The 12,584-nt window shown below is 35.5% G+C and overlaps 1 protein-coding gene across 1 annotated transcript in view; it reads right to left on the bottom strand.

Moving 5' to 3' along the window:
- The window catches only part of LOC588549 (serine/arginine repetitive matrix protein 2), a gene marked incomplete in the record, with an annotated part of 75,295 nt that overhangs the window by 25,592 nt on the left and 37,119 nt on the right, over positions 1–12,584 (bottom strand). Inside the window, 2 exon segments of the mRNA XM_030991087.1 lie at positions 1,626–1,815; positions 6,545–6,672. Coding sequence (XP_030846947.1) covers positions 1,626–1,815; positions 6,545–6,672 — 318 coding nt within the window.

Genomic DNA, 12,584 nt, shown 5'->3' with positions numbered 1-12,584 from the left:
ATATTGGCTGACAATAGAATAGATGTATAGGTAACCTTGGGTAGTAAATTGCAACTGTGATGAATCAACATTTTTCTGTGTATCATGAATACAAGGCCACCTGCGAACCGCAATTCGAGTTCTGAACGGCTGCCAACTTTCACACTAGCCTGTGCAGAAGCAAAGGCAACATTAAACATCGTCCTTGGGATATTTTATGGGTTAAAATCAACAACAAAAACAAGAAATTAGTGGTTTGAAGTCGAGAGAAAATAAAGCTCCACCAACGTGAGGTAAAAGCCTCTGAAAGTGAAAGTGTTTGTTCAAGGATGCAGACATAAGGAGGTTTGGGAAGTAATTCTAGCTCTTACAGCTGAATTCCTTAAAAAATTATGACAATGTTACAGTTTTCAAAATGACACCTTCATTTTTATCCCCATTAATCGGTAGCCTTCCATCGCAATCAAGTACTATTCATTTTCAGTTTCCAGCTCTTTTATATTTGAGCATACTACCTCCCCCAAAAAAAAGGAAAAAAAGGAAAGAGAAACATAATACTAAAATTAAATAAGAAATAAAACATCATAGGGCCTAAAAAGATAGCCCATAACAAAGTATTTGTTTTCTCTCCCTTAACAAAAGTTCTTAGCTTGATACTCCACCATAAAAATGTATGAATTTCTCAAGAAAATAAAAATTGAACACCCTACAACAACATTGATTCTGTGAAGTATTGTTACACATACATCAGATGTCATCAGTGAGAAGGAACAGCCAAACTTCTACAAAACCAATGGGAAAAACATTGCAATACTCAACAGAAAACAGACTTTTGATGCAAATTTCCTGTTGAGCTCGAAACCCAACATGGATCGATTTTTGGCAGAGCAAAACATTCCTCATCCTACGGAAACATGACCCGACCCAGCGACTGCTTCCTGTGTATGAGCTCAGCCATCACGCTGGCTTTGCTTCGGCAGTTCTTCCTGTGACTGTTCCTGTCCCAAAAGTACTGCAACCCGTGTCTGTGATGCATCAATTGTTTTCTGTTCCTTTCTCGTATGTGTGCTTTGATTATGTTTTTGTTCTTGTCCTCGACTTGTAGTTTTACACCATGAAAAAAGATTTTAAGCAGAGCTTTGTATGTAATACTTTTTATACAATGTCATAATATCACAGTATGGCAATATTGACAAGAACCTTTTGCGTTCAGCTGTCCTGAGGAGGTATTTATTTCTGTTGTTACATGTTATGCAACAGAACTGCCAGAGATATGTGTTATAAGATAAACATGTCAATAAGGAATATCAGAAGGTCCATCTATTTTACTGACCAACATGTTTTTCTTAAAACCTTTTCGTATCCCCAACTCCTATAGGGCCGATTTCAAGAAAAACAATACCTTCGGGGTGTCGACTCCCCCTTACCCTCAATTTACCCCCCCCCCCCCACTTTTTTTCTAGAGTGGAGTTTGAGAAACTATTTTGCAAATAACTCTTGAACCATTTTGTCTCAAGTAGAGTCTGATTAGCAAATTATTTCGCAAACAACCGTTAATTCATTCCATGCAGCATGTTTTCCTTATCACACCATCTCTAAAGTGTCTGTCACCTAAAATGAACAAATGGTATTCCTAGGGTTAATACCTTCTTGATTTCCTGCTGCTGCACCGGCATCACCTGGGGGCTGTTACCCAGGGGTACGGGCCGTACGGGCTTGTGGTCCATGTCTCCCATGGTCAAGCGAGGGCGCTTTGGTGCTACCACCTCCGATGCCGACGCCTGCTGGCTACTGGATGCCCTGACCGGTTCAAACTGCCGGTGGTAGACAAGGCCCCTGTGATACATGGAATTGAACAAAAGAGAAAAAGGGGAAAATTGAATTAATACCATGAGCATAGTTTATGTTTAAACGTGGAGATACAGTTCTGTGAAATTAAAATTTTCAATATATGTTATTTCTTATGGCATTATGTTAAAGTATTTCAAGATATTATTTCCCTCTGTTTGTTAAAGGTACTACTGCAGCCTTCAGGACAACACATTAAATTGCAATCTCTATAATTGATAAATTTCATAATTTTCCATGAACATGTATATATGACATCCCCAGATGTTGCTGTAAATTAATCTGGTATCCTCATACAATGCTTCATGAAAACAGGTTAATTTGATATCACTATAATTGGCAAGTGTACATGTACACAAAACCCAGACATACAGGTGCCTAAAGTATGCACCGTTATGAAAATTATATATACAGGGTATATATAATCAGATAATAATACGCAAAATGCAATTAGAATCACTGTAGAATTACCCCTAAAAAAAGAAAAATACTTTATCAAATATTAATAGAATGTCATATATGTAATGTATTTTCTCAAGTTCAAGTCCCTGGATGAATCTAAAGCCCGTTCCTAATGCCCTGTTTACATACAACATATTAAATTGTCTCACAAAGCCAACATATGCAGAAAAGTAACATGACATACAAAACATGCTCTTGACAATTCTGTTTCTTGTAACAGACAGATAAAGTAGGTCTACACTAAAGAGTCGTTGGTGCATACTGCATACAGTGTACATGTTTGTTTTCAAACAACTTTTCGCTTATTTGCCAGTAGGACGATTTGCGATTTGCCGGTGCAGGTGTTTTTTTTATAAAGGAGATTAATGTGTCATGTGAGAAAGGGGCCTGACCATGTTCCCCGTTAACATCTTGTTTGTATGAATACAGCCCTAGACAATCAAGAAGGAAACTCGAGGAGACTGGACAATTTGCAAACATGCTTGAACATAAAATTAATTAAATTTCTCATATTACTGGAGGTTGAGCACATAAAATCGTCAAGTTCCGGGCAAGTTTGGTCGGAAATTTGCTCCTACTTGAAATTCTGTGGTTGTTCATACATGTACACGTACATAGCATTATTTCCCTCTTCATCTCTTTCAATCTTTCTTACTCTCATCCCCCCACCCCACCCCTCTTTTTTCTCTCTTTCTCTCTCTCATGATTTATCCTCTCTCATGAATTATTCCTCTCTTTGTCTCCATCCATCCGTCTCTCTCTCTCTCTCTTTGTTATCTTCATTCTTTCAATTCTTTTAGTAATGCTATTTCATTTCCGCACAAGCATTAATCAAAAGTGATTTGAAAGCAGCAGTACGGGTATATTGATTCACTATGATAAATTACAAGATTGTTATATCATCAAAACTTAACTGGCATCATTTGCAATGAACTTAAATCATACAAGTCGGTGTTCTTTTTTCTATTTTGTTGTTGTTCATTGTTCATTTGTGAATTTGTTTGTTTGCTGGTTTGTTTGTCTGTCTGTTCATTGTTGATATTGTTTCTATCTTATTGAAGCCAAATGATTTTGGCCTTGTTTCACGAAACCGTCACAAGTACAAGTTCATGGACATCTCATTGAAACGTGTGTACCGTATTAAAATTAACACACGTTTCAGTGGGATGCCAGCGAACTACGGTTTCATGAAACGATGCCCTGGTATTCATAGCTTACTGCCTACGCTCTGACAAAGGAAAGGGTCATAGGAAAACCTGATCCATCCCTTTAAAGGCTGGGTACATATTTGACTAAACCTCTCACACGATGCAATCACCAAGTGTGCAAAATAATTTACGTCAACCTAAAAGATGACGTGATCACTTGCTATTCAAACACATGCAGGAATCGTGCCATAATTGATAGCACTCTGCTCTGCTTCGTACCAGCATTAAAATAAGCCTACTTTGTCTTTATTAAACAAGAGAACGTTTGTGATGGAGAAGAAACACAATCTAATTTAAAAGCGATATATCCATGAACAAAAAGGATATTACCAAAGGTGAATGAAGATAATCACTCAATAGAGAAACTCATTAAATGAATTAAATTCTACTTTCATGAATAAAATAAAAAGAGACAATTACTTGTAGAGAAAATGCGATTATTCTACCGAGAAGCTCCATTGCGTAAATTAATAATAGACTAATTTCATAAACGAGGGAGCATTAATGATGCAGAACAGAAACAAAAGATCTGATGGAGAGAGACACTCATTTCATAGACGATGTAGTTTTATCTCTTGACAGATAATAGAAATACATAATTATCCGATGGAAAAGCAAATCCAATACATTTAACCCTACTTTAAAAAGAAAAGAGACCATTAGTGATGGATGCCTGAAGAGTCTAGGAAGCTATTTCTCAATCTAATAAGTGGCCGAGAGTGGTTTAGAAGGCAAGATATAATTGAACAGAAGATTAATGTGAGGTGCATGTCTTATTAGCATCTTGATGTACAATGGTGAACCGACTCTTTTTCCAGGGACAATCGCAACCCTACTCTTTATATGACAAATATTGAATGCATTTCTTTTTTCAATATAACATATATTCACCTCAAAATTCAGAAATTTCCCTTGTGCCATTATATTTCAACCTCAGCCTGCTCAGTGCTGCCTTAGTGATAGATCATAACTCAGAAAAATCTGAATTTGTCAGTTCATAACGACTGAGCATGCAATATTTGTATAATATTTAATGTAGTGTTTTCAAATATAAGTTTTGTAAGTTGCAAGCATTTAAGCCTTCCTTTGCAATTTACAAATTGTAAACTTTGAATTATAAATCAATAAGCATTTTTTTGTTTTACATTAATTCCTTTAAATAACACTAAGTATGTACATGTACATGTAACAATAACATTTTGATTAATTTAGTTCTAAATTAAAATGTTCCTTCGCCTCTATTTCTATCTATTCATTTCAACAACTCTGTTAACCATGCCCATCTACACACGTACAGTGTATACAGTTCAAACAAACAGGACGACCTTGCATGACTTTCTTTGTTTCTCTCCATCTTCTCTCTCTCTATCTCTCTCTCTCTATCTCTCTCTCTCTCTCTCTCTCTCTCTCTCTCTCTCTCTCTCTCTCTCGACTTCACTTCCTCCTTACACCACTCAGACTTCTTACAGCCTTGTCAGAACTTATCATTAGCAAGATTTCATTAAAAAAGACCCTGATATGTAGCCATGGAAACTAATAACTACACCGAGAGGCCATTCATTTCGGCCCTGAATTATGCAGGAGGAAAAAAATACTAATAAAAATGAATAATAGCATCTTGAGACAGGAATGACAACCAAAAAACAAAAATACGAAGAAGAAAAAAAAAGAATTTACACTCGATATCTAAAATTTGGTGAAAGAATATTGTTTTAACGGCAGTCGAGCCATGCTCAACAAGTTAATCAGGAAGAGTTAAAACTAAGACCAATCTATATACAGTACAAGTACAACTGAAATCCTCACCCTCATTATAACATAACCTGAACAAAAAACATGCCCAATACACATATTGAACAACAAATTATAGTTATCAACTCTTTAAATTTTTTAATGTAAAATGCAGGGGATACTTCACTGCAATTTTCTAATCATGATGATAATGTCATATCTCTATAATATACTTTATGTTTTGCTTATTTCTTTGTTATTTTGTATGTTACCATGTATTTACAGGACCAATGTGAATATCAGCTTTGGCTGATTATGTCATCCTGTATAAATATTTTAAAATAAATAAATAAGTAAATAAATAAATGTTTTCTGTAATCAAATTCCAAATTTGGGGGGGGGGGGTGCATTAATGATATTTTTTTTTTATCATATTCACACTTCTATCACCAAATATCAAGTTGAAAGCTGGAAACATCTGTATGCTGTCTTCTGGCAAAATACAGGGAATGCATCAGTGAAAATTCTATTATCATTATGATAATACTTCCATAGCAAAACAAATCTGTAAAACAAAACAAAGCACCTCTAGGCTCTATCTCCTGACCCCATCTGAGACTGACTACTGTATATCCAGAAAAACAAAACAATGTAATTATCAAAAGCACTGCTCACATTAAAGTAAAACAAGGGGGTGTCACTGTAATTCTATTATTATGAATTCATGATGATAACACTCCCGTAGCCGAATTGATTCTGTAAGCAAAGAACCTGAGTGCCCTATCTCCTGGTCCAATCGGTGATTGACTACAGTACACCCATGAAACCGTATAGATTGCAATTGATTTTTAAAAGAATCCCACTATCTACTTGACTTGGAACATAACTTTTTTCATCCACAAAATAGTGTTTTCCGCGGGCAGACTATTGATTTATTTCTCCCGAGCTGTTTATAGGTTGATATCTAACACTCCTGACCCTGTTTCATAAAACTTGTTATCAATAACAAAATAACAAATGCTAAATTTCCATGAAAAATTTGCCCTCAGCCAATCGAATGCAAGGATTTCAGTAGCTTACAACAGTTATTGTAATTTGTTATTGATATCAAGTTTTATGAAACAGGGCCCTGATGACACTGATCTATGGGAAGTCGATGCTAGAGATACTTGTAGATGACAATTCTCCATAAAAAAAGGCAATAATTATTTCATTATGAAATATTACGTGCATATTTACTCCTAATTTTAACAGATATACCCTATCCTTTCCCGTGTTTGTTTGTTTGTTTGTTTGTATTTTCACATGAACGTTACCTGTCTCTATCTATCTGTGACTGTCCATGGAACTCGGAGAGAAGGGACGGTCTCCTTCGTATACTGGCCTGGGTGGGGGGATAGTGTAACTCAGGTCGAGGGTCGCGAAACTCCATAGGGGACATCTCCTGCAAGACAAAAAAAATATAGTATACATGGTAAAAATATAGTATATATGGTAAAAAAATATAATATATCTGGTAAAAAAATATGGTAAAAATGTAGTATATACAGGTATGGTAAAAATAGTATATATGGTAAAAATAGTATATATGGTAAAATATATTATATATATATATGGTAAAAATATAGTATATGGTAAAAATAGAGTTGGTCAGAATACCAACTAAAGTTGATTCAAAGGAGTACATTATTGTTTTAAAAATCGATGTCATCCAAGAGAAGGGATCTCGTGCAAGACAAATCGCATCAAACAATGTACATGGTCTGAAAAAATTGAGTATTTTAAGTCAATATATGACATCGTTATAAGAATCAATATATCGATTACATATAACATGTGTGTAGGCAGAGCTTTACATCTGCAAAATGGGCCATCAAATCCTGAACCAGACCCCTAAACTTTCAAATTTGAACAGGAGGCACCATGCATACAGAATTATAAACCCTAAATTTTCAATCCAGATTTTGAAGAAATAACATTGATAGATTATGAAGTCTTTTGGAATTACTCCAATCTACTTCTGTCACAGATATGTATCCATATGAACACATTCCCAAAAGTATCTTTAAAAAAAATTATTTACAAAAAAATTGTATTTACATTCCTAGACTATTTTCCATAATGATTGAAATGATACCGTAGTCATACGCTTGTATGATTCCAGCGGTACAATTCCACTTGGCTTGAGAAAGGTGTTGATTAATCACTGAGTGATATAACACCTCATTGCCCAGCAAACAAGAGTGAACTTTAATGTGAATTGAAATAGGTAGTCAAGCAAAGCAAAACAAAATGAATCATGCAAAGGACAGAGTTACTACTCATGTGAAAAGTCCTATTAACCCAATGTCTACCAGAACCCAGTGTTCCCTGTATGAAGCCTATGGGAATGAGAAAATACAGTACTCAATGGGTTAAATGATTAAATACTTAGCAACATCATCCTTTTGTACAGGAGTGGGGAGGGGGGGGGGGGGTATTTTTCTTCTCACTTTTTCTAACTTTTTCCTTTTTGATAATTAAACAAAAACTTAATATAGCAGATGGCTACTTTTGACTATTATTTTCTTTTTGGTGTAAGAAATTATCTGGACAAAGAGTTCTATTTCCTTTGTTTTCAAGATGGAGTAGATAATGCACAAGTTCACCTTTACTACAGCATTATCAAGTGTACACAGTCTGAAGGCACAGACTCTCATTAGATGCTTTGGCAAAATATATTGTGTTTTGAGTGAAGCCTAACCCAAGTTTTTCAAAGGCTGTGTCCAAATAGACATACTGGTAGTTTTGTATTATTGTTATCAATATACATGCAGTTAGAGTTATCAGTGAAAATATGACCAGCCCTTTAGATTGTGACAGATAATTGCTTGTCCCTTTTATAAATTGTAGCTGAAAAGGGGTTGTTCCCTTTAAATTGTGACCAAAAAGGGTTTGTCCCTTTAAATTGTGACCAAAAAGGGTTTGTCCTTTAAATTGTAGCTGAAAAGGGTTGTCCCTTTAAATTGCGACTGTCTGAAAAGGATTTTTGGCTGCAATCAACCAAGGCACACCTTATACCTAATATGTGTACATCTGTAACACATACAAATGAGCAGATACATACATGTAGTAAAATTGAACTTTCGCTACTCGCTGTTGTACACAACAAATGGTTGTATAAACCAGGAAGGAAGAAAAGGATATCCTCTCCTTAACCAGGGAGCTGAAAGGACATGTGGGGTAGAGCCATTCCTCTTTCTTACTAATAACATCTATCATTGCCCAGACCTTGGCGGTTTCCACAATCCACTATGGGGCATGTTCACACACGTACAAGCCTTTTCACAAGAGGGTGACAAGCATGTACAGTAAAAGGAGCATACACAAGATAAATCGTATTGAAACGTTGTCCGAAGAAACTTGTTTACGAAGAAGTGCGAGGCTGTGTACATTACTCATACTATATGAAGTTCACATCTAGTCAACACCGATTCTTTATCAAGTTCTTCTTCAGAACAAAGTGGAACTTTTGTTTCCCTTTGGTTTCCTATGTATTGTAAAACAAGGTATTACTGTAACATATTAAATACAAAAAATAAGTAAAACATATGAAGTTATCTTTCAGCCATATCATAATACAAAATGTTGTATAGATTTCTATTTTCTGAATGAGGTACAGTGCACAGACAAACTTAATGCAAATACCTTACATTAATGAAAATTTGTACCTGACATTCACACCAGCATTTACAAGTTTTATGCTGAAACCATTTGGGGGAGACACGAAGTAAGAAACATGATATTATGTTTACTGGTTATGTGATATGAAGCCTTCTTGAAGCTACCCTTAAACTGCCTCAAAGTTCATTTATCATTCCGGATGACCATAAACCATGTTCAAGTAATACACCTGGAAGTTGTAAAAGCCTAGGCGCAAAAAGCACAATAGGCTTGTCCTCATTAGCTTGAGTTTGCCAAAGGACCTGCTATTTTAACTATCCCAATTGCAAATTAACCAGCTAATTTGCATTTTCACCAGCCTGGAGTGGCAATTAGCGGAATATTTGATCAAGAAAATATCCTTAGAAATCTTGGTCTTGTTTCCAAAATATCCTGCTATTTGGGAACTAACAGGCTAATTTGCGCCTGTCTGAGCTAGTTTGTGATGAGCATATCGGTCTGGTGGAGACACAATTTCGAGCTTCAGGATAACATTCCGAGTCTGAAAATAGCTGGTTAATATTTGGCAAACTCGAGCTGATGATGACATGCCTCATGAAAACAGGCCTCATGAAAACAAGGAATGATCAGGCTGATAATCAATCTAAAGGATCCTCAGAGCTATATTCTGTACCTACATGTATTTCTTCAAGCATTATTTTGAAGTACGGTACTCAACTTGATTAACTTAATTTTCAAGAAGTGTTTCTCCTTGTCAATTTGATCTACGCTCCCCCCCCCCCCCCTCCCTTGCACAGGTAGGCCCATGTGCACTTGCAATTTATTGATTTCACAGATTATATCGCTTTTCCTCCTGGAAATCTTTTGTGATTAGTCAGAAAGTCACTTCAGTCAATTTCCCAGAGGTTTTTTATATTTTTTACATTTGTATTTTATAGATTACAATCACTCTTTTCAGCGCCTGTTTCATTGTGGCTTCTCATACATTATATTATTAATAAAATAGCATTGAATGTTATACTCAAATATCAATGAACATTTAAAGCAAGGCAAGTATAGATTAAAATCAGACAGTATACAAATGAGTTACTTTACAAAGTTTGGTATGTATTCATCTGAATCTCTTTTAATTGTAAACCACATTTCTTCACGAAGACAAACACTTTTCTAAAAACATGATTTTAATCTTTTTTTTTTATTTTGACTTTTTGAAATTGCAAGAGAAAAAATTTTAACTACCGGTACAGGTAAAGTGAACAAACAAATTTTTTAAATGGGATAAAGGGTCTGAAAACACAGCTACTTTTCCCCTTTCTAGCAAGAGCAATAAATCATAAAAAAAGATTATATCTTGACTAAACATTCAAAAGTGACTAACATTGGACGAGCATAGAAATTATTAACACCTTTTTCAAGTAATAGAAGTGCAAGGACAAGGATTTCTCATGGTTTACTTGTTCAAGGCAAATATACCTATATATATTATCAAAAATGTTTTCTTTTTATGCAGAAATATTTGAAACCCAAACAGACCAATAATAATATCCTATTTAGTATTACATTTACTACATTAAAAATAGCCACAATGTTTTAAACTGTTCAACATTCATACACCTATGAATCTTGATGAAAAGATAACATGTTCCTCCTTACTCCATTTCCGGCAACTGATCAATTTCCAATTTTCCCTTTAAAGCTACCATGAGACTCAAGGGCACTGATCCAGACAATGAACCCTGGGAGAGCTTTTTTTTCCCCCTTTCGTTTTCTATTTTTACTTTTCTTGACGGCACTAATGTCAGCTCAGGACTGTCAGACTGAAACCGAAATACGGGATAGTTTGAATATTACCAAAGGCTGGCTCCTTTTATAATGCATTCTCTAAGGTGTCGCATGATATAATGTGACACCTGAGCAGAATTGAGAGAATTCAGGTGCTTTTAAAGGTGCTATTCAACCTTTAGATGATTGAATAATCGGTAAAAAATGTGTAACAAAGTACTATCATATGGGAAGTGACAGCGTATTTCAATAATATCTACATCTTTTATCTGAAAGCGAATGGAATAGGTTCGAAGTTAGTCTTTCTTCCTTTATCAAACTGTCATTTCTCTTAAAACTTTTGAGGTGTTATTTCCATCACATTTTAAGCAAAATCACTGAAAAATTCCTATTCTTCCAGGAAAATAAAACGTTTCTTGATAGTACCATCCGAGTCAACACAATGTACAGACTTTGATCGAGAGCCATGTTAAATATTCATGTGAAATCTAAACGGCATGAAATTGATAAAGAAATGAATACTGTACGGTAAATGCATAGTAAACACAGGTACGTGATGATAGATACATGTAGATGTGTTTCAACATATCTGATATGTCACATTTCATTTCAAACGGGAAGAATATCATTACCACATTTATTACTTTGGGAGATGCAAAATGGAAATGCAATACCACGTTCTATTTGGTATCCTGAAACTGGATACAAACCTCATCAGAATTTAGAATTGTTAATACTACAAAAAAAGTGAAATAAACATAAATAGAAATGAAAATCAAGCGCTTTTTTTTTATAGAGGGGAATGCAGTGGGAAAACATTATACAGGATTTGCTAGCAATTATCAAGGCTAAACCTCGGCCAAGACAGAAATTGGAATGCCTTCCAGATATTTCCCAAAGATTATTGAAACAAAACATATCTAAGAAGATAACATGATTAGTTGCCTTCAGTCCCATCCTAAGTCAACCATGTCATGATGTCCCTGATGTCCCTGGGGTACTCATGTGTTTTTGATGGAAGTGTCATCGAACGCATAACAAGAAACTGCTTCCAGTCTCCCTTTCTTCACACATTTTGATATATACAACATTTTTGTACAAGACATTCAGATTGGGAAAGTACTTATCGTACAGCTATACAATGAATTTCAGTAGTCTGAACGTGAGTTAGAGACTGGTGCCTGGTGGAAAGAATTAATAAAGTCAGTTAACCTGGCAGTCAGACTACGTTAGACACAGACAATTTTAATCCTTAAACAAGGCTGCACCTGGGGCTAGGGCCATGACATCATCATTCTGAGGGGAAGTACCTAATGTGGCCGACTCACTAAAACCACAACTCCATCTAGGCCTGTCCTCATCAGACCGAAGTTGCAAAATAACCCAATATTTTTCAGACTTGGAATATTTTCCCGAAGCTCGATATTGCCTCCTCACAAGACCGAAAGGTTCATCACGAAGAAGCATATATCAACAAGACCAAGAATTTTAGAGATATTTTCTTGACCAAATAGCCCGCTAAGTGCAACTGCGGGCTGATGAGGATGCAAATTAGCTGGCTAAAAAATTGATATCGGGCTAGTTAAAATAGCAAGTTACTTTGCATTTTGCAACTTTGGTCTGATGATGACAGGCCTTCTCTGGATATTATTATTACTGCCAGGGAATAATTTTCCTCAAATTTTTTGATAAGCAATTTCAGCCGATGGATAAATATTTCAAATGAAATTCTGTACATTTCTATGGAAGAAAACTGCTACACAAAAGATATTTTGTATAGCAGTCATGCAAAAATGCATAGCAAATTGCGATGCGATACCAGGAAAATTATTCCCTGACTGCACCCTTGGTGAGGCTCAACCCTGTTTGCGTCTCCCTGAAAAACACTTCTTGCTGCATCATTTCATGGGC

This window comes from Strongylocentrotus purpuratus, unplaced genomic scaffold, assembly GCF_000002235.5.
Source record: "Strongylocentrotus purpuratus isolate Spur 01 unplaced genomic scaffold, Spur_5.0 spur5_scaffold_2, whole genome shotgun sequence".
Classification (NCBI taxonomy): Eukaryota; Metazoa; Echinodermata; class Echinoidea; order Camarodonta; family Strongylocentrotidae; genus Strongylocentrotus; species Strongylocentrotus purpuratus.
Note: the sequence above shows the minus strand (reverse complement) of the source record. Positions and strands in the feature narration are given on the sequence as shown.